Raw genomic sequence first — 23,066 nt, 5'->3', positions numbered from 1 at the left:
GAAGGCGAGTTCAAATTGGAGGACTCGTCTTCCTGCTGTCCTTCTGTTCTCTGTTTGAGGGGAATCGTTTTAGATCAACAACCCACCACCCATTCAGTTCTCCATACAGGCAGAGACATAAACAGGAACATACAATGAGAGGCCCTTTTCCCCTCTGAACTCCAAGCACGCTGCTCTCCCTCCTGCTTTACCCATCTCTGTGCACTTCAGCCTCTCTGATTTATTTGTTTTGTGCGTCAGATATTTCAAAGGATTTCCATCCATGACTTTAATGCTGCGTCTAAACTGGTTGGTTTCTTTTTACAATATCATATTCATACAGGCTGCACTGTTAGAAGAAACTCCTGACAAAGTAGTTCAAATTTCCACAGTTAAAACTGTAATTTGCTGATATAGTAACTGGTATAATTTATGCCAACAATGTATGTTACAGGGCCAAACTATTACTATACTTACTATATATTTATTACAAGACATTTTTATGCCTTCACAGCTGCAGCAGAGAGTAAGAGATACTCCAAAAGCTGATAAACCCTATCGATATCAAGGGGGGTAAAAAAACTAACACATAGGCAGAAAAGTCACTCTTCTAGCTTTAAAAGAGTCATGTTTTGACAGCAGCAGTCAGTGATTTAGATTTTTTGGCCACTTGGCTTATTATTACCTTGTAAATGGTGAACCAGCTAAAAACTGCCTATTTACACATCCAACAGACCAAGAGCAACAGTAGAATTCATTTCCTATTTCTGTTCACCTGATGAATGTAAATCCAACATTCACTCTCCTTTTGGCTCTTTTCTGGTTCTTTAGCTGCTAATTGCTCCACAATGTTCACCAGCTTGTCACAGACTTTGTCGTGTCGTAATACACAGTGGGTTCATAAGAGTTTATTTGCTGACAGCTGCCTGCTATTTGTATAGGTTGAACCAAAATCAGTAAAGCTGCAGATTGCCTAATCAAAACAGTGAGGTAAAGGGCACTAAAGCACTCCATAGAGTTGGTCCATAGAGTACTATGAGCGACTACTTTCACATTACATATTGACACAGTCATTTCATCCATTGTTAGTATGAAAATATTGATTAGTGCAGCTTTTTGCTATAAAGCATGTAAAACTAGTTCAATTTATTCTCAGCAGCACCACAAGCATCTACAATATTAACAAGAGGACTCTGTCATGAAAACAACACAGACACTGACAGGTGTATTACAGTTCTTTACAACTGGCAACACAAATTTCTTTTGCAATACAAAACTATACATATTCACTATGCATACATGGATATGATAGCTACAGAGTCAGTGTCAGTGTCACAGTTTCTGCATTGTTAATATTTTACATATCCTTTTAGATGTAGCACCATGTTTCTACCTCTGCATCGCTTAGACTTTCCAAAAGCATCAGCAAGAGTTTTAAGCAGTACTAAAAGTCCAGGATATTCCCTGGGAGAGAAGCTGGAAACAGAGTGGATGTTACTACAGCTGCCAGGACAGGACCTCTCCCACACCCACACCAGAGTCACGTCTTTGTTTTTTGAACATTTTCCCATCGGCGAAAGCAGCGCTCCCTCCCATTTCGGCAACTCTACGCCCTTCTGCAAAAAATTCTATCAATCCGTCAGAATGGGTGTTCACATTAGCAGCTGGAACAAGAATCTGTTTTCATGTATGTAATGTGTGGTCTCACTCTAAACCAAGTCAATATGACAAGAAGCGTTACTGTTAAAGGTGCCACGTGAAGAATTTAAACAGATAATTCAGAATTATGAGACATTTTTCAGCCTCTACCGTGTACACTACATCTCTTCGCAGGAAACCTACTGGATTCATGACACAAAACAAACACTATCCGCAGTCCTGCTGGAAATGGAGTGACAACTTTGAGCTTTACATCTGTAGATAGGAGTGAAAAACCCGAAGACAAAACAAAAACTAAAGCCCGAACAAGAAGTAGCCGTCTTCCCTCATAAAGTAAGAACATGTGTCTTTAGCACTTTCAATAGTGGCGGTGTTGCAACATCATGGCTATTAATCATCTCACCAGTACAATTGCACAGTTGGTTTGGTAACAATAGACATTACGGTCATCTCACAATGATGCTGGTACACATAGAGCCTCTTCAAGCACATGCTTGCCTTGCACACATAAAATATGGTCTACACACAATGGGCGGGTTCCCTATTGATTGCAGATGTTGACTGATGTTGCTGTCGAAATATACAGTGGTGCAAGCCCCTGTAGTGGTTAAGTGATCAGTTCTGCATTCAGGGTAACCACTGCAGAAAGTCCAACACTGGTGTAATGTGTCACCAGCACCATTTGTTAGTTAAAAGTCTTGCAGCCGCGTTTTGGACCACCTGAAGCGGAGACACAGAAGAGTGTCTCAGAGCGATGATCAGTGGAATTATCAAGATGGAGGAAACAAAGAAGTGAATGATTTTTTTTTTCTAGATCTTGGAAGAGAAATATTTCTAGTGGAAAGAAAGAGGATTGTACTACCTTATTTATGTGCCCCTCAAAGTGCATCTAAAATAAATTTTAATACCAACAACAGCCTTATCCTTTAAGATGAAATACTGTTTGGGTATTTATTAGGACTGCTGTGAGTGGATATGAGCCATTCTGGATCAAACAATGAGCTACAACAATGCTGATCTTTTCTCATGCTGAAAAAGAATGTAGACAGCAGTAAACTCAGGTTATGAATCGTTTGAAGCAATTGAAATATCATAAATCATTTTGTTGATTCATTCATTCATTTTACGGAGGAGATCCACAGAAAAGAATCAAGTTAAGTGTAGCATTACATTACCAGAACTTTGATCCATGCAGTTTAATTGGTGTGTGGGAGTTGATCTAACACTGTGCAATGAACATCTGACTTTTTAACCAGCAAACAACTGGTCATGTGAGCTGCAGACGGGAGACAAGGAGAGCCACAAACTTTTAGCCTCTCACAGTGACCAACAACAAGTGTTGCTCGGGGGGCCCGTGGGAGGTGTTGTACAGGTTTACAAAGACAGACAGACGTGGATTAAGGCATATTTGTGTCTCTTGATCTGGGGCTCGACCTGACTGAGATGAAGGCCCTGCATTCCGCAGACTTTGTGCAGAGGCACATAGACAATATTAGAAAGCACCTTTAGGCTGGATTGGGCCAATAAATGTGGACCGTGTGCACCTAGTCTGAACAAAGGAAATTGTCTGTCTGGTAGGTGGGGGAGGCGGGGGGGGCTTTCTTTCATAGTTCATGCACACAAAGTTTTGTGGCCCATAATGGTCAGCTGATGTTTAGTGTGGGTCTGTATCTGTTGGTGAGCCTGCAAAGACTTTGTCCTATCTGCCACTCCTTTCCCAGGAGCCTCCTCAGCTGTTCTCTCATCAAAAATATCCCATCGTAAGGGTGCAGGCGTTGTTGTGGGTTTGACCAGTGTCAACTATTAATGCCTTTTCTGCTTGGACCAGCTTTTTCCTTATCAGACACAATCACCTGAGTTGAGCCGAGACATAAATGCCAGTCCTGTGGTTTCAATGTGCGCTCCTTTGAGTTTGATAAAAGGTCTGTTTTATTCACTGTTAGATATAGGAAATCCTTCTGGGGATGTGAAATCCAACCATTTTTTTCAATCACAGAGGGATGCAAAGTGGATACTTTACATTCCTTCATTGAATGACACTTTCTGAGCGCTAAGCAACTTGGGCTATGCATCTTTTGAAGAGGGTGAGCTGTAATCTGTAAATGAAGATGGATCCTGATTTCTGGGGGGTGTCAACTCTGCTCAGTTTCTCTCTGAGAATATAAAACCAGTCCAGCTGGTTTCCTTGTAATGTCGACCTGACTGCGGTCAATCATGTGGGGCCATCTGGTCCCTCAAACCCAGAGGTACAGGTGCATCTCATAAAATTAGAATATTGTGGAAAAGTTCATTTATTACTGTAATTTTATTCAAAAAGTCAAACTTTTACATATTTGAGATTCATTACACATAAAGTGAAATTTTTCAGTCCTGTTTTTTGTTTTAATGTTGATGACAATAATAACACAAGTTGCTTTGATAGCGGCCTTCAGCTCGTCTGTATTGTTGGATCTGGTGTCTCTCATTGTCCTCTTGACAACAGCCCCTAGATTCTCTATGAGGTTCTGGTCAGGCGAGGGTTTCACCATGGTCAAACCAGTTACTAGTGGTTTTGGTTCTGTGGGCAGGTGCCGAGTCCTGCTGGAACAGCACATCAGCATCTCCAGAAAGCTTGTCAGCAGATGTAAACATGAAGTGCTCTAAAATCTCCTGGTTGACGGCTGCATTGATTCTGGACTTGATAAAACACAGTGGACCGACAACAACAGATGACACCCCAAATCATCACTGAGGAAACTTCAAAGTGGACTTCAAGCGACTTGGATTCTTTGCCTCTCCACTCGTCCCCAAAGACTCTGGGACCTTGATTTCCAAATGAAAAGCAAAATTCATCCGGAAAGAGGACTTTGTGCAACGGTCCAGTTCTTTTTCTCCTTAGCCCAGGGAAGATGCTTCTGACGCGGTCTCTAGTTCAGGAGTGGCTTGACACTTGCAATGTCACACTTGTAGCTGATTTCCTGGACCCGTCTGTGCCTGGTGGCTCTTGATGTCCTCTCAAGGCTGCGGTCATCCCTGTTGCTTGGGCACCTTTTCCTACCACACTTTAACCTTCCAGTCAACTTTCCATGAATGTGCTTTGATCCAGCACTCTGTGAAGAGCCAGCACTTTCACAGCAATGAATTGTGTGTGTACTGAAACTGAGAGATTAAAGGCTCTTCCCAGGTCGACATTTCTGTATTACACATTCTTTATTCTAATATTTTGAGATATGGAGTTTTGATTTCCACGACATGTAAGCTGTAATCATCAAGATTAACACAATGTGTAATGAATCTAAAATATAATAAAGTTTCACTTTTTTAATAAAATTATAGAAATAAAAGAACTTTTCCACGATATTCTAGTTTGATGAGACGTACCTGTAGATGTGATGGTGAGATGTTCTACTGGAGAGAGGGGGGCTAGTTCCGCCTTCCGCCGCTAGATGGCGGAAAAAGACAAACTTGACGGAGGCATTACCGAGGAGGACACGCCGAACTAAAAGCAGGGGCTGGCCTTGACGGAGGAGGGCCATCCAGCCGATTTCTATAGTTTTTTGTACACACACAGAGTAGAGATGCGTGAAAGCACGCTGCTCTGACTCACACCAACAGACGTACGGAGGACTCCTCGTGGCTGAGCCCGGCCGGCATCACAGCGCACACCCGGACCGTCAGAGAGGAAGAACAGCCACAGAGGGAGAAGTCGGCGAAGCGGGAAGCTTTGTGACCCCGAGTGAGGAAGAAGAAGGAGGAAACTGAGCCCGAACGATGTCGGCGTTGAAGAAGAGAAACTCAAATTCCTCTGCAGAGAGGGAAGAAGAGGACAAGCTGGCCACCGAAATGATGCTCCAGGGTGGAGCATCGGACAGCGACGCCAAGAGCCCCAACAACGCCGCCGGAGGAGAGGGAGGGGGGCAAGGGGTCGCCCTGAAGAGGACCATCACTCTGGTGAACGGCGTGGCCATCATCGTGGGCACCATCATAGGCTCGGGCATCTTTGTCACCCCAACCGGCGTGGTGAAGGAGGCCGGCTCGGTGGGTCTGTCCCTGATAGTGTGGTCGGTGTGCGGGGTGTTCTCCACAGTGGGAGCCCTCTGCTACGCGGAGCTGGGGACCACCATCTCCAAGTCCGGCGGGGACTATGCCTACATCCTGGAGGTGTACGGCTCTCTGCCGGCTTTCCTCAAACTCTGGATCGAGCTGCTCATCATCCGGCCGTCCTCCCAGTACATCGTCGCCTACGTTTTCGCCACGTACCTCCTCAAGCCGCTGTTCCCCGTGTGCCCGGTGCCGGAGAACGGAGCCAAGGTCGTGGCCTGCCTCTGCATCCGTGAGTACCGGGTCCGCGCTGCGCATTCCGGGATGATGCAACCTTAGATGGCGGTGGTGTTGTTGTGTGCTGAGATGTGCAGATGAGTGAGGTTACGCTTCCTGTGTGTTTCTGTTTGTCTGTCAGAATGATCATACACCTGTTATCCCACTTACCCAACTCTCACACGTACAGTTTACACGAGCTTACTCAGCGCTGTGTGCTAATTTACGGACCACGTGTGATGCCAATGAGAGACACACCCGCGCACACAGACATTTTTTTTACGTACTTACACTTCGTGCACGTGCCCAGCATCAAGGGCTGTGGTGAAAAGTGCCGCGTTATTTCATCAGCAGAGGTGATGAGAGAAGATGCTCGCGCGCATCATAAGGCAAATGGAAATGATGCTCACTTATATTCTCATTTCATTATTTATATCTAATATTTAGTGAATGTGTTTAAATTAAATAGTCTCTGTTTTCAACATTATAATAATTAATTAATTGAATAATAATAATAATGACAATAACGTATTGTGTGTGTGTGTGTGTAAGATATTAACCTCCTTTCCTTCCCTTTAATTTTGCTCAAACAGTCAATTAAAGCTCGACTATGATGCTGTATTTAGGTCAATAAATGTTTTTTAGCCTGTTGATTAGCTTCACAGTTGAGTGGGGGCTAAAAGAATACTTGTAAATGTGCCTGGTTTTTGTCTGCAGCCTCAGCCTGATTAACTCTGGATTAGCTGCTTTAGCCTGTTAGCACCGGTTTCTGGTTGTACTTGTTTTCTTTGAGTGGCACACACAACAAGAATCCCCCCCATTTCACCTCACACACCCCGTCTCTGTCTGAATACATGATTACACATGACATTGTGCACAGGGGTGTAGCACAAAATTCTGGACCCTGTACAGAGGCATTCTCTGTGGGCCCCTCCATGTATATTAGTGTGTGTGTGTATGTGTGTGTGTATGTGTGCGGTGCCAGCTAGTAACCCTACTACATAATCTTCAGATTGACTGAAGGCTAAATCCTGACTGAGACCACATGATAAAGCCCCGTACTGTGTGTGTGTTTGTGTTTCACTAGGATTGCTCACTTTAGTGTGTGTGTGCATGCCTGTGGTGTAGGCAGTGGGGTGCTCACGGCCACTGCGGGGCTGGGAGCCAGATCGCCACACACACACACACACACACACACATTCATAGCTCCATAGGTCTATTTTGGTGTGGGTGGGTTATTGTTCCATTTGACCTGTTTCTGTGGGAATTTGTGTTAATTGAGATTGTCCATACATGTACACACACATTAGGCAGTTGTGTGTGTGTGCTTGTGTGTGTGTGTGTGTGTAAATTCAGTGTGTCCAGCCCTGTACTGTACTCAGGCTCCCTCTCTCTTTGTCTTGGTCCTTGTAACACAGAGCCTCATTGTGCTCTGTCTCGTCTTTTTGTTGTGGCCCCGACCTGATTTAGGAGCTTTGAAGGGACCTGCTGCTTTAGTTAATCACTTTTAATAGCGTCCAGGGTTAGGAGCCACTTCAACAATTCTATGAGAGTTTGTGTGTACATACAGTAGGGGGTTTAAAGGGAGTTTTTCCTTACCATTGTCACCAAGTATTTGCTCATGGTGGGAATTGTTGGTTCTCTGTAAATAATATTTCAAAGAGCCCGGTCTAGACCGGCTCTATATCAAAACTGCTCTGAGATAATGTCTGTTATGACTTGGTGCTATATAAATACATTTTAAATGAACTGACACACACACACACACACCACCTCAAATGTGAGTATAAAAAGCCGCTTCATAAGGATACTGCCATTTACAGTCTCTCTCTCTCTCTCTCTTTCTCTCTCTAGTCTTGTTGACGTTTGTGAACTGCTACAGTGTGAAGGCGGCCACCAGAGTACAGGACTTCTTTGCCGCTGCCAAGCTCCTGGCACTTGGACTCATCATCATCATCGGCTTCGTCCAGATTGGCCGAGGTACTTCGCACAAACGCCTGCATACACACGAGTGCACATCCACACATCCACAAGGTTCCTGTTAGGGCAGGTGTTTTAGTGGCATCATGAACGCCCTTAACTCCCTCACCACAAGTAGAACACTGTGTTCTACACCACACAGTTACAAAATATATGACTTACATGATTTACACGAACAAACTCAATTATTATTTTACAATTTTTTTATAAACATGAGTATAATTTTATATGATGCATAACATTAGAACACAGTTCATTGTTTTGGACATCAGAATGATTATTTTATACGTAACGTTGCATACCTTTGCATTTGCATGGTGATGTATATCAATGTAGAAAAATATAAACATCTCACCTAAATCTAATTTATCTTCTTTTGTGCAGTTTGATTTCTGTACACCGGCAACATAATTAATCACTCAATTATCTGCATTTTATCATAGAATATGCATATACCCAGTCTCCTATTGTATTTTGTTGAATTCACAATACTTACATACACACGTGTAAGAGAAAGCTAACTAAAACCACTAAAACAGGGCACGCTCAACAAAAAAATCTTTAAAAGTAGTACATAGTTTACTATTTTAATCCTGAAAACCTTTTGAGTTTCAGATCACACAAGCCATTCCAGTTTGAATCATAATCGCTTTAGTGTTTCAATGAGTAACGTTCAAGGAATCAAAGAATCGCCCTGGACAGCAGTTCAGTCTTTGTTAAATGGTAAAAATAAGCACAAAGCATATATATTCACTATATATTCAGTTTGGACTGTAATAATCTTCTGGTGGGGAAAAAAGGTGAGTTCTGATAAGATTGTATGCAGACACAAGTACACATCCTTAGGGTTAAAGGGGAAGTACGCGATTCGGAAGAAATCTAGTAATGACAAATGATATAGAGCGAACAATGACACGGCAAGTAATGTTGCCTACATTAGCTAAGTTGTGGGTTAGCAAACTGCCGCTACAGTTGCTGCTGTGAAGCTAACATGCAAAGAGGCAAATAAGAAGGTAAACTGAGTGTCTGTGGGTAAGTCATTTCACGTTACCTGACACAAATCATGGCTGGAACGGAATAGTGTTTTGTTGTGAGGTCTGATCCACTTTGTACAGAGCCAGGGCTGTGTGCAAACACCAGATTTTATTTCAGCACACACACACACACAGAACAGACAGCTAGTGGGCTGTGAGGACATATTCACTGAACTTGACAAAAATACATGTTTTAGAATCGCTTTAATTCTCCCTGAAACTTGTTAGTTGTCTGTTTATGCAGGGGTTGTGAAGTGCGTGTGAGAAATGGCATGGAGACAATTGCTCTCAAGTAGAACACAGCACTCCTTTGTTTTGGAAATCATTAGCTGCAAGACGTCTGATTCACACAAACGATCTGTTTGAACAAGCCAGAACTCTTGTCCCATTCACTGTAAGTTACCAGACCGGTGAAGGTTTACTGAAGAAGGTTTATTAACACGACCAATACAGACAGGAAGTGTGCTCAGGTAATCAAACTCTGCCCCCTAGAGGAAATCAGTTCAACTCTCAGCCAAGACTTTTGGGGTTCATTGGGTTCATGTCCTAGAAAGCAGATTACTAAGGCTTCTAAATATTGAAGGTGGCCTCAAACCTTTCTGCTTCCTTCCCAGTGACAAAAAACAACTTCTACCAGATAACTACAGTATACCCCCCTGCTGCCTGTGCGTGTTTGCTAAGCCCTGCCGTGCTCCTATTGCTTGCTCTCTTCCTGCCTGCAGTGAAGGCGTCAGCTGCTGTACTCCTCCGAGAGACACAGAAGCGAATAGAAAACAGCGGTACATTAGATCAGAGTGACTCTGTGCTCTGGTGGTAGAAGAAAATTAGAGGGGAAACCAACTAAAAGGGGAATCAACAAGTATGTGTGTTGAATGTGAATGAGTCAGTGTGAGACACGGACCAAGTCTTGCAGATTGAATATAATCACAAAGCAAGTAGTGTTATAGATTAGGAGCTGGAATCTGACCAACGGGTCTGTTTGTTTTTGCTTTTTTCACAAAGTCTCAGACGTAAAATAATTTGTTGTTTTAAGGAGAAATGCTATTTGGGGGTAAAAAAGTGAAATGTGGAGCTCTCACAAACTGCAGCTGACTACACCTTTTAACCTGTCTGCTTTCTACAGCTGTGTGTTTCCTCTGTCTGGAGCACTGAGCCCACCTCTGACCTCTCACCCTTTGACCTCACACCTGACTTTAACCCCAGCCAAGCCGTAAGGGTCAGCTTTGAAAATCAGCTGTTTTCTTGTCAGTCTCAGTTTAACTCCAAATGCAACACCAAACCTACAGTTTAACGCTTAACGCAACTAAAAACAATCTACAAAATTGTTTTGAATTGAAAATAATTAAAGAAACCGAACGTGTTACATTTTAGAAGTCTTATTTTTCAGCATGTAATGATTCTGTGATTAATTTATGTAATTTTTACACAACAAAGTCAATACAAGCAAGTCTTTTTTCAGCTTTACTGAAAGCAAATAGACAACATGTCCTATAACATGTGAGTCTGTCTGAGTCAGAAAGTCCAGGGCCATTTTTTATTTCCAGTCCATTCCTGGATTAGATCACATTATTTTCATCAGCGTATGTAGGATGTAGTGTAGTTGCCATCACTGTGCCAAGGGGGTAAGCCAGAGATCGGACAGTGAAGCCGACCAAAGCCTGCATGGAGGGATCCATGTAGACCCAAAAATGACGTCAAAACCCTGTGACACCCCGTCGCACATGAGAGATGTAACCGTATTGCTTAGATTATAAACTCTCAGCAAACTAAAAAAAACTATACAGCGATCAGTGACACTGCGTTGGTGTTTGGCAGGTGAGCGTGTAGAATTACGGTGTTTCTGTCGTTGCTCGACGGGGAAGTTGTAGTAGTATTTTATTGGTCCAAAACTGGCTTCACTGCTCTCCATTCAAATCAGCGGGGTGGCTTCATCCAGTAATATACTGTCTGTGCACTGTGCCCATGTCTTTCTTCAGAACTTTAATTAAGTATGATTGCATGATTGTTCAGAAGTGGGCCAGCTTTCTGTATTCTGTCATCAAAGTCTGAAAATGGCTGACCGTATGCCCAACTTTTACCTAGCTTTCTTTTCTTTTCTCAGACAGGAGAGGGCTGAAAGATGAAAAATGTAGATTCTTCATCAAAAGGCCGAATCCAAGTTCAGTCCTTAATCACACACAAACACACACACACACACACACACACACACACACACACACACACACACACACACAGTGGGTGAAAGGACAGACTTTTGCCTGTTTGTGCAGAGGTCAGAGGCCACAGGTCTCAGATCAGCTGACTGGCGGGCAAACAGGACCTCAACACTGACTGGAATTGTTCAGAAGTGGACCGGAAATAGATGGAGCTGAGGGAGGAGGCTGGGGTGGGGTGGAGGAGTTGCATTATACAGATAGAGGAAAGGAGAAAGAGTGGAAGACATACAGCATGTGGTTTCTAGAAGCTGGGTAGCTTTTAGCCCCCTCCCGCTGCAACATACTGTATGTGTGGATAAGATAAAACACACACACATTTTCTGTAATTCAGCAGATTAAAACAATGAATCAGATAGAGAGCTGGACCTGCCCTGAGCATTATCCACGTTAGACCAGACAAAAAGTGAGATTTGGTTATTGAACATGTTTATATGTACCTCATAGCTAATACCAGGGGCCTTAACACACCAGGACAGTGGACTGGTGGAGTTCTGTAAAGCAAAACAATGTAACTGAGTAGTAAGATAAGACTATTGTTGATTCGGCTTCTTAAGATCTCATTTTATTCATTTACACTCAGCCTCACAGGCCAGTGTACATCATATCAGTGACTGTAGACATGATCAAGGGACCTCTTGTGGCCCTATTGTTAGGCAGGTTTTGGGCTGTCCCCAACTAAGGATTTACATAGTCAAACCAGAATCGTCAAGTCCTGCCTGTAGTCGACTGATAGTTGAATCATGTGTGTTTTTGTGCACGGCGATTGCGAGACGAAGCAAAACTGAGGCTTATTGTTGACCATTTTCTCTCTCTCTCTCTCTCTCTCTCTCTCTCTCGCCCGCCATTCACCGGTCTTGTGCAGAGTTTTTGACTGACGACCCAGGGTTAGGGTTACAATTGGGTTGGATTTATTTACACTTATACTTTAAAAACATTTATTGGAATTTTTTTTTTCTTTTTACGTGTTTATTTACAGCATTAAACGTTGAAATGTATATTGTAATAGGCTGTATATTAACGTATTAATATATATATATATATAAAACTGGCAGTTCTATGTAAAATCAGACATTGAGCTTCCCCATATCGCCAAAATGGCGTGATCCTTGTGTCGTTGCGAAGCTTCGACTGTGAGATTGACAGTCGAAGGTTTAAAGAAAAGTTAAGCTTTGGCCACTTGCACAAGAAAGAAAATGGACTTGGGGGGATCATTTGTTGATTTTCATTCAATTGAATCCTTAATCTTTCCAAATAGGTGCCTGAAATTTGCCCCATTGTTTGTCCCAAATCCGTGCAGGGATCACACATGTTGCGTTACGGCTTCTTGCATGTCCATGGCCCAAAGCTACTGATAACTCTCCCATGCTGAATTCATAGTAAAACATTCTCAATTCCAGTGGTTCAAGTTCTCGACTAAATAACAAAGCCTGAGCTCTAGTTGATCCCCCCCTCCAGTACTTTTTGGTAGAAGCGGGAACTGTATCCGCCTTTCATTCTTTTGAGTAATCTTAATCCACATACTTTGAATGCTAACCCTGCCTGTCTAATGCCTGTTTAGGTGCATAGCTGGAGGATGAGGAGTAATTCTACTCATTTGTACTTCTAGTCCTTTACTAAGTGCTGTTTCAAAAGTGAGCTTTTCTAACATCATGTAGTCTTGTGGCATCCTTAAATCTTTAACACCAATCTTTTTCATCATAGTGCTTCTAATGACTGTTTTCCCGGGACACCTCAGATTATCTGGATTGAGACAAAGACTGGGCGTGTGGCTGTGATTACATCAACAAAGTCTCTTCTGTGCAACCTCGCTCGCTGCTGTTTGGCAGTTGGGGTGGAGGTTATTGAGTGATTTTATACGTCTCTTTTAGAGTATACACCCACTGTTTAACCAGCCATCTGATCCAGAAAGAAAATGAGAAACAGCGGCGGAGAGGTGTTTTCTGAAAGAGTTGGGGAATTTGATGAGTGGGTTGCATTATAGAAATAATCCAGGAACTTTTTTACAGGTCGCGAAGTTACAGACTTTTAGAGAAAAGAGCTGAGACTTTACTGAGCCAGTTCTTGTGTGAGTTGTGAAGTGTAGCTGCTTTGTCTCTCATTTTGTGTGATCATGTAGAGCCACAGTAGTTTCTACCTGGTCGCCATAGTGATGTGAGTTTGGCAAAGATAAACCAAAGTGTCACAGCACACGCTCTGATCAGCTCATCCTGATCCATCTTAAACCAGTGTTTTACCTACAGTATTCACTCTGCGTGCCTGCTTGTGTGTGTGGTTTATAAGTGTAGAGCCTGCTGGTGTCTCAGATTAGAGACCAGTGTAATCCGATTAGCTGCCCTGCTTTCTCAATCTGACAGCTGCCCACGCTGTTTGGAAGTGAAACACCCACAGAGACTGACCCCTTGTTGACCGGCCGTGTCAACCTACCTCTGATTTGCTCCAGTTTCATCCTGTCACAGTCTGTCTGTGATGCAGACCTCTTCACCTTCTTATTCGGATACCAACATCGTTTATTAAATAAAACACACACATACACAGTTCCAGACTGATATCTTCTGATGTAAAAGTCCTGGTTGACATCTTGAAGTGGTTTTCCACCAGCGCAGGTCCCTCTGAGGTGAATAAAAAGGTGCGTGTTTGTTTGAGGGGGGCGGGTTCAGAAACCGACTTCTTAGCAAATACTCCTCATTCATCTCAGTCTTGAGAGTAGAGCCTATCCATGTAATGCCTTTGCCTTTACCTGATGTCTCTTTAAACTGACTGTAAACATTTCTGTTAGACTAAGCTAATCCACATCAAAGTGAGGCAGTAGGTAATCCTTTAAACAGTTTTGTTAGCTCGGCGCAAATAATCACTGTCTGTGCACTGCTACAAATAACCTAACCTTTTTAATCCTTGAAACTGTAGCTGTGATATTTATTTACTTTCTACTTTTTACAATCCAGGTAGTTTCATTGTAATTCACAGATGAATGTGACTTTTTTTAAATTTGTCTTACTTTGGACACAGCCTCCCACTGTAGGAACTCATGTTCTTTGCTTGTAGGTGTGCACCTTTGAGTGTGTGTTCTGCATGGTGCATATTTCAGTGTGTGTGTGTGTGTGTGTGTGTGTGTGTGTGTGTGTGTGTGTGTGTGTGTGTGTGTGTGTGTGTGTCTCTCACTTTCACTGCCTGGCACTGGTATCATGTGACAAGCCACTGGCTGTATGTTTCCTGACCAGTGTGGTGGAACGTGCTGGGGGTAGCAACAGAAGAAGGAATAAAGCTGTTAAAAAGAGTGAAGTTGAACCAAAGAGGATTGAAGGAGGACATTTTCTAATACATAGTCCTCATGTCACAAACTAAAGGCTGAGCACAACAGAAGGAGAAGGAGGAATAAGAGCAGGGCTGATTCAGACCACAAGAGGCTGGAAAGGTTAGGAACACATCACTGAGTTCAAGCCACACAGACGTGAGGTGAGCTGTAGGTTTGGAGGCCGATGGTCCTGAGCAGTGGTTGTGTGTATCTGTGTGTAAAGAAATGGTCAGCCAAGGCCTGGGGTGGAGGAGAGATCTCAGTGTGTGTATCAGTTCACAGAACGTATTGGTTTGCAAGTACTTCTGTGGAATAGATGTTGTTTCTGATATGTAATATCTCTACTTCCTATCATCCATATCAAACATGCTGGTGCAGTACTTCTTAGAATGAGACATCAGCACTTTAAACATATCACATTTCTGTATGCCACGATTTCATATGAATTTAGGGTTGCGTTTAGGTCAACTGTAGATTTACTTGCTTCAGCATTAGCATTAGTAGGGCAGTGTTTAGGCATGGAGATTTGAGTAGAGTTGGAACTTTGAGTCGATTTGTCAGAAAATAAATCTGCAACTACTTTGATTGAGTATGCTGTGTAAAGCACGATTGATACTGAATTCTTTTTAGGCCAACGCTGATACAGATATTTAAGAATTAAAAGATTTGATAACAATATATTAGCCAATATTAGCACCCAACAGCTCACACTAATCTGACCTTTGAAGAATCTTTTTCTTATAGAGAAGACTCATGTACCCAGTCACTTCTACCCAACCGAAACTTTTTGGGGCTGTTATGAACAAGTTGAAACGACCCAGAGACCCCCAGCACAGCTCCCCGTTCAGGCTGGTATGTAGAGCAGCGGTGACCGAGTGGGGCAGCGAGGTCTTGGGATGCTGTCTATTTTGTTAGGAGGGCAGAGCGTAGGGCAGTTAGTCACACGGACAGCACAGTAATCTGGCGTTTCCCATGCTGCGCGGTGGCTTAGGGCTAACCCTCCCAGTACCAACACTGCTACGTTATGTTGGTTTAGCAACCGCCGCTGTGTCTGAGAATGTGTGTAGTGGGGAGCAGCTCTGTCAGGAATGTGGCACAGATCCCCTCAAACCAGCAGCAGGCTGGAGGTCAGAGGAGGAGGGCTCTGACCAAAATGTTATAATTCCTCACAATAATAATACGCTCCCATCCCTCAGCTACTGTTGGCCTGCCCTTGAGCACGGCAATAAAGCACCATCTTTTCCCCGTCTGCCTCTCTCTTCTTGGGGCCCCTTCTGTTTGTCTGTTGCATGATCCGTCCATGCCTCAGGTCGATTCCACAGTCTGGGTCTCTAATTCACCGTCTCAGCCTGCCTTAACTCCATTACATTCTGCAGTCTTTCACTGATCCGCACACTGAGACAGATTTAAGGTCCCCCCCCCCACTCCAAAGGCTATGTGTGTTTGGCAAATACAAATCATTGTTTCATTTATTGTTCCACATTTCAGGTTGTACAGAGCGGCTGGTACTTGCCTGCACAGCAACAATACAAACGGATTTGTTTAGTTTTTTTTTTTTTTTTTGTCTTAACCCCAATTCTTTCTCCCACATCTTCTCCAGGCAGCACAGACGGCCTCCTTCCAGAAAATTCATTCAAGGGGTCCAAATATGAGTTTGGTAGCATTGGCCTGGCGCTCTACAGCGGCCTGTTTGCCTACGGCGGCTGGTGAGTTCACATCGACCTACCTGTGTGTGTGTGTGTGTGTGTGTGTGTGTGTGTGTGTGTGTGATCAGGTTGCAAGCCACTGCAATGCCTGGTCATTATCCAGTTTCCACTATAGGATCAGGCAGATTAAAGTGTTTATCTTGCTGGAGGTGCCACATCCTGTAAGTCGTTAGTGACCCCTCATGGTGGAAGGATGGACCACAATATTTGTTAATCAATGACACAATATCATCTTATCATCAGGATAAGATGTCACTGCGTGTCCTTTAACCATAATACTAAGATATCACCCAGCCTACTTCCTAGGATTGTTTCCCTCTTTAATGTTGAATGAAACTAGATTTGAAACTGAGTATTACCCCCCCTGTGATGAATGAAGCTTTTCACTGTAAAAAAGAAAAACCCAACACCTTCTTTTTGTAAACAAATTAGAATTTCTTTGTGTCAAAGATGCCGTTGGGGTTGCTGTCATCCTTTTCCATTAATAGATGAATACAGAACAATTTTATTTGTACAGAATGTATTATTTGTTTTCCGCTACATAATTGCATAACATCCTTGTTGCCTCTGCTGCTCACAGGAACTACTTGAATTTTGTTACTGAGGAGATGATTGAACCTTACAAGTGAGTATTAACGAGCGACTTCTTTGCTTCTATGATAAAATACAGACTTGGTTTCTGAGGAGTGATTGATAATCTGCGGTATTCTGAGTGGTCACTAAGATTGTTTGCACCTTCCTCCAGAAACCTGCCTCGCGCCATCATCATCTCTCTGCCAATAGTGACTATAGTGTACGTTCTGACCAACCTGGCATATTTCACCACCCTCTCCCCGGAGCAGATGCTGGGCTCAGAGGCTGTGGCTGTGGTGAGTGCAAACACTTTGAGCTACTTTCTTTTGCGTGAACGATGCCAACTACAGGAAATACACTTTATGATTTACACACACCCAAAAGTCACAGATGTGTTCCTGGTACATCAGTGATCAGTTACCTAAACCCTAGCTCTTTGGATGTGCTTTTCCTATAGAATATGTAGAATAATCAGCATTTAAAATGACAACTTTTCACAGCGGTCAGTATATTTTTGTGGGATTTCTGCAATCAGTAGATTCGCTCGTGGAGGTGAAGTAAAGCAATTTTTTGTTTCAAATTCAACTTTGGAGAACTTTGATAAACAAATTTATGCCACTGACTAATGGAAAGCTGTCTTAACAGTGCTGCTGTTTGAGGGGAGGGCGAGAAGGAGACACAGGAAGCTGTCGTATCTTATTCCACCATCCATCAACTTTTATTTAACCCTCCTCTGCAGTCTACTACTTTAACTCTTTATTGAATAAAATGATATACAATCCTGAGAACAAAATGCCAGAAATGCACAGTACAGAGAAAATAGAAAGAAGCTCAGGGAGCATTTGTGACTGACTAGCGCTAGGATGCTCCCGGCTTCCTAGCGTTAGCTCGCCAGCTACAGTAGTTCACCAACAAGCCTGCGAGTAGTCCCTACGTCACCAAGCCTCTGCCAACGCCTATTTGGCAAATGGGTGCCGATGAACTTCGCTGTGGCGCTTGTGACTGGAACTACTTTGCTACTGTACTTATTATCACATCTGTACTGCATGTGTGTGTGTGCGTGTTCTGCAGGACTTTGGCAACAGACACCTGGGTCCGATGGCATGGATCATCCCGGTGTTTGTAGGTCTGTCGTGCTTTGGATCAGTCAACGGCTCTCTGTTCACGTCATCCAGGTAACACACACGCACACACACCGGATGGAAAACGCATCCAGAAACATGAAAGTACGTGTAGACTATCTAACTAGGTTTGGGGAATCAGTGAGAGCTCCTGTATAAACACCCAGAATCTTGTCATGGGTACAAAATGCATTAAATGGAATCATTTATCTGTTCATACCATAGACTGTCTTCAAAAGGTTCATACTCAGTATCCATGTCTTTCCCTCCCTGACAGGTTGTTCTTCGTGGGTTCCCGGGAGGGCCACCTGCCCAGCCTGCTGTCAATGATCCACCCCACCCTGCTGACCCCACTGCCCTCACTTATATTCACTGTACGCACTCTCATTTCCTAATTCTACACACAATTTAAATAAGCAAATCAAATATATTTTGTGTCTTTAAATCAGAAGGATACAGCTGCACTGATGTACAGTGATTTACAGTATTGAGATAATGCTGCTGCTGTGGGAGTTGTGTAGCAGCAATTATCAATATTTTACTAGAAACAAATGACTGTTGCTGCCGTCTCTCTACTTTAAATACTTGGAGGTCTTGCGTTGTACCCCTAATTGCTTCTCTCTCTCCCCCTCACCAGTGTCTGATGACGCTGCTCTACGCCTTCTCCAACGACATCTTCTCCGTCATAAACTTCTTCAGCTTCTTCAACTGGCTCTGCATCGCCATGGCGATCGTCGGGATGATGTGGCTCCGTTATAAGAAGCCGGAGCTGGAGCGGCCAATCAAGGTGAGCCAAACTCGATGCAATCAGCCGGTCAGAACATGTGAAAAAAAGCAGTACTGGTACTTTGGTAAAGCCCATTTGCTTTGTTTTGGACATGGACAGACACACACACGGACGAGTGGACATGAAAGTCTCACTTGGTCTTTGTCACCATCGACTCCCACTGAAGTTAGCTTTGGCAGCAGGAAATGTTTCTTCTTTGTCTCACGCGACCAACAAAGATCCATTCAGCAGAACTCAGATGAATAGAGGCTGATCACAGATTAAAGGACAGAAGAGATGCTGGATGCTTGTCAGCTGGTGTTGAGGGCCGCAGGGGTGTGTGTGTGAGTGTGTGTGTGTGTGTGTGTGTGTGTACGTGTACAAGAGGAAGAGCCCTAGGCCTCCTGACTAAACCAGTAGCTGCAAGACTCCCCAACACACAGAAGACCATTGTACCACTGTTGCACTTTGTTTGCATGTGTGATGCTGTGTGTGTGTTGTACCTTATTAGAGTTTGATGGCCCGCCTGACTTCGCTGGCACACCGTTGCCTGCAAATAGATGTATTGGTCCCACAGTGTGTGTGTGTGTGTGTGTGTGTGTGTGTGTGTGTTTGTGTGTGAGTGGTGGGACAGTGGTGGCACTGTCTCTTTGCGGACCTCTGTCTCTCTTTCACTCTTTCACTCTCCAACTCTATTTCTTTCTCCTTTCTTTGTCTGTCACATTCCTGCTGTTCAACAGATTCAGAGCAGCGCTGCAGAGAATCACACAATCAGATTTACTAATTCATCTCTTTACTAATTCATCTCTTTGGTTAAGGGACACTGTACATCAGTAAGCTGGTAGATTCATGACACCTTCGGTTCACATTCAACCTACAGCGCCAAAAGTATGAACATACCACTCATTAGAGGTTGCTGGGGGCATTCTTCTTCGAATATAACAAGGCTTTCTACCAGCTTTTGGAACCTGGCTGCAGGGTTTCTCTCATTCAGCTACAAGAGCAGGTCGCCTGTTAATACTGGGTGATGAAGCCTGTCTCACAGCCGGCATTGTAGTGCATCCAAAAGAATGGATTGAATGAGGTCAAGTTCTTTCATGCAAAAACTTGTCATGGTGACACAGTAAACGGCCTTTTCCAAACTGCTGCCATTAAGTTGGGAGCACAGTATTATCTAAAATATCATTGTATACTGTAGCATTCTGATTTACCTTCACAGGAGCAAATTATTACTATTACTGTTTTTAGTCACTAACTATGCATTGTAGGCTTTTATTAGAAAACTGGGTAACACTTTCTATGAAGGTCATCGCTATAATGACTTATATATTATTGCATATATTTATAACACGATGCGTCCATAAGACATTATAACAGTTGTTATAATCACTTACAAACATGCATAAGGCGCTATAGCAAAGTTCATAATGTATTTTGACCTTTTGATTTAATGTTTTATAACTAATAGTAATACCAGTTTAAATCGCTTTTATTTATGTTTCTTCACTTTATGAACAATCTGTATGAATTTTGAACATTTTGCAGTTTAGCACAAAAACACAAACATAATTACATCAAGGACACTCATTCTCAGGGTGGTGAGAGATCGCTCAAGAGAAGCCCTGTTGCTGACCTTGTTATATCTTGTAGTGCTCTGCAGAGTTAGAATCTTTAATATCATGACTGAGGTCCTGCATTTTAGTTGCTCCAGGCTTAAAACCAAACATTTTTTATAAAGCCCCTCTTTCACTGGACTTAAGATCTGTATTCGCATTTAAAACAAAAATAGTATCTATCTTCTAATATAACTCAGCAAAAAAAAGCAATTAAGCTAATCTCCCAAAATGTAAAACTATTCCTTTAAGGAAGTGGGAGCAGTGGAACCTCCTCACTTTGTCTGATCTCCTATCTTTTCCTATCCTGCAGGTGAACATTCTGCTGCCGGTGAGTTTCGTGCTAGCCTGCCTCTTCCTCATCATCGTTTCCTTCTGGAAGACTCCAATAGAGTGTGCGATAGGCTTCGGCATCATTGGTACTGGAATTCCTGTCTACTTGATCGGCGTGTGGTGGAAGAGCAAACCCAAGTGGCTGCTGCATGGAATCTGTAAGTACAACACCTGTGTCTTCTCGTGCCTGAAACCATCACTTGACATTGACATGGTGTGTAACCGTCACTTGTGTGTGTGTGTGTTTTGCAGTCTCGACCACAGCCTTGTGTCAGAAGGTGATGGAGGTGGTGCCTCAGGCGTCCTAAAAGGCTTCGCCCTTTACACCAGCCAGTGGCCAACCGGCTTGCGCCAACACTGTCCTCTTGGCTCTGACATCACAGCTGATAAAGCTTGACCTATGTTGACTCCATTCACTCCCCTCTCTCTCTCTCCCTCTATTTCTCTCCCTCTCATATACACACACACACACACAGACACACACACACACACCCTGTCTGCAGGGCACTGATAAAGACCTGATGAAGACAGAAACAAGTGTTTGATACTACTGTATCTTGGCGGTCATCAACAATCTTTCAGTTGTTTCTTTTGTTGCCAACGTTTTTTGGCTAGTTGAGTATGGACTTTTTTTAGTCACTAACTATCCATTGTAGGCTGTTCAGTGTTGGTGTTGTTTTTTACAATGCATTTCAATGAATTGTTTCTATTTTACGGTTGTTTTTTTTGTGAATAAGTTCATGTTAAAAATCTCTCCTCATTAGAAAACTGTTGTATTTAGCAAGTTGTGCCTTACGTGGTGAATGAAGGTGTAACTGTCAGCTGTGGCAGTAGTTGTCGATGGTGTCTGAGGCTGCCGTCAGAGACCATTAAATCCTGCAAGCATCCACATTTAATCTCCTGGAACCAACTTTTGCTTACAGGTAGAAGTTGGAGTTGTTGCTAAACAAGTTTAGTTTAGTCAAATATTCATGAAGCTTTGCATTGAAAACATTTGTTCCTGCAGTCATTACAACTTTTTAGCACTTTTAGTTAAATCTTGTGTTGTCTGTTGTTGCTCTTCGGTCCATGTTGTGGCCTGTTGGTCGCTGTAATGCCCTGTCTGTTGAGTTTTAGTCCTGCTCTCTGTCGTTTATTTGGGACTGAATTTTGTTTTTGTTTTTTTAAAGTTGTCTATGCTGCTGTAGGAGTAAAGTCGAATGAAGATCTCGCCGTGTTAGAGATGTTTCCGTTTTCTCATTTTTACAGTAACAAGACTGTCGACAAATGTATCCCATTCAGTGGAGGTGTACTTTCATTAGTCAGCTGAATTAAACACATGCAGTAAATTAAGCTTACTTAAAATTTGCTCGTTTGTCTGGCTAACTAAATCCCTCAGTGAAAGGAGAAAAAAGGTAGAAGTTAAAGTTTTCCGTTACTTATTTATGTCTAAAACATTACAGACCGGCCGTGGTGGTGAACATGAGTGTGCTGTGTGCAGTCTTCTGATGTCACCTCACAGGATTCCTGGGGATTGCAGTTGAATTGCTAATGAAGTTGCATTGCTCTTTAAATGAGCATGTGGTCAGATTGACAGAGGTGCATCTAAAAGTGTGGGAAACTATGTTATGATGTTATGACCATCACTGAAAAACTTCAATGTGGTTATTTTCCTGCTGTTGATTTTTTTTTTTGGGGGCGGTGGGGGGGGGGGGGGGGGGGGGGGGGGGTCAGCGGTCTCATTTTCACTTTAGGGATGAATATCTCAGCATACCCAGCCCAGCCATAAAAACGTCATCACAATGACAGTGTTTAAGAGACAGTGTTTCAGACTATATGTAATAAAGCCATGTAGCTGTACACACAATATCAGGTTAGAGCAGAGTGACAGAAGAAACGTAATGCCCTTTTGAGTCTGTGTCGTTTGTGTGGGTATACAATTGGGTTAGTTTGTGTGTGTGTGTACTTCCTACGAAGTGAGGACGGGAAAAAGGTTTGAACCACAGAGTGATGACATTTTGGCCGGTCCTCACAACTTCAAAGGGCTGTTTGAATGTTAAGACGTGGTTTTAAGGGTTAGGTTAGAATTATGTAAGGGTTAGGGTCAACATTTTAGTTGTTTGGGTAAGGGTCCAGTGAATGCATTTGTGTGTGTGTGTGTGTGTGTGTGTGTGTTTGTATTTGGGGGGTTCTTAATGTAGGTGAAGTGACAGGTCAAAGAGCATTAAGCAGACACAATCGTGTGTTTCAGGCTACATCCACACTGCTACGTTTTTGTTTTAAAACACAGGCCTTTTGCTACGTTTGCACCTCCCGTCCAGACTAAAATGGGGAAATTTGGAAACGCTGCCGAACCCATTTTTGTTTTAAAACTCCAGGCTAGCGTTTTAGTGCTGACAGGCGACAACGGAGGACTTTAAAAATGATGACAAAGACGCTCACGTTTGGCTTCCTGATTGGGTCTTATAAGTCATGCAAAGCAGAAACACGATGCTACTGACAGAGTTTATGTTTTGATA

General features: G+C 43.1%; 1 protein-coding gene across 1 annotated transcript; it reads left to right on the top strand.

The window, feature by feature from the left end:
• The first annotated feature begins 5,107 nt into the window (after positions 1-5,107).
• Positions 5,108-21,905, top strand: slc7a5 (solute carrier family 7 member 5). The gene is made up of 10 exons (XM_046036564.1): positions 5,108-5,950; positions 7,789-7,914; positions 16,057-16,162; positions 16,743-16,787; positions 16,908-17,031; positions 17,807-17,910; positions 18,134-18,230; positions 18,494-18,643; positions 20,549-20,726; positions 20,821-21,905. Exons 1-10 carry the CDS (start codon positions 5,389-5,391, stop codon positions 20,874-20,876), a joined length of 1,548 nt encoding a protein of 515 aa, XP_045892520.1. The 5' UTR covers positions 5,108-5,388; the 3' UTR covers positions 20,877-21,905.
• The last annotated feature ends 1,161 nt before the right edge of the window (positions 21,906-23,066 follow it).

This window comes from Micropterus dolomieu, linkage group LG22 (genome assembly GCF_021292245.1).
Source record: "Micropterus dolomieu isolate WLL.071019.BEF.003 ecotype Adirondacks linkage group LG22, ASM2129224v1, whole genome shotgun sequence".
In the NCBI taxonomy this organism is placed as follows: domain Eukaryota; kingdom Metazoa; phylum Chordata; class Actinopteri; order Centrarchiformes; family Centrarchidae; genus Micropterus; species Micropterus dolomieu.
Note: the sequence above shows the minus strand (reverse complement) of the source record. Positions and strands in the feature narration are given on the sequence as shown.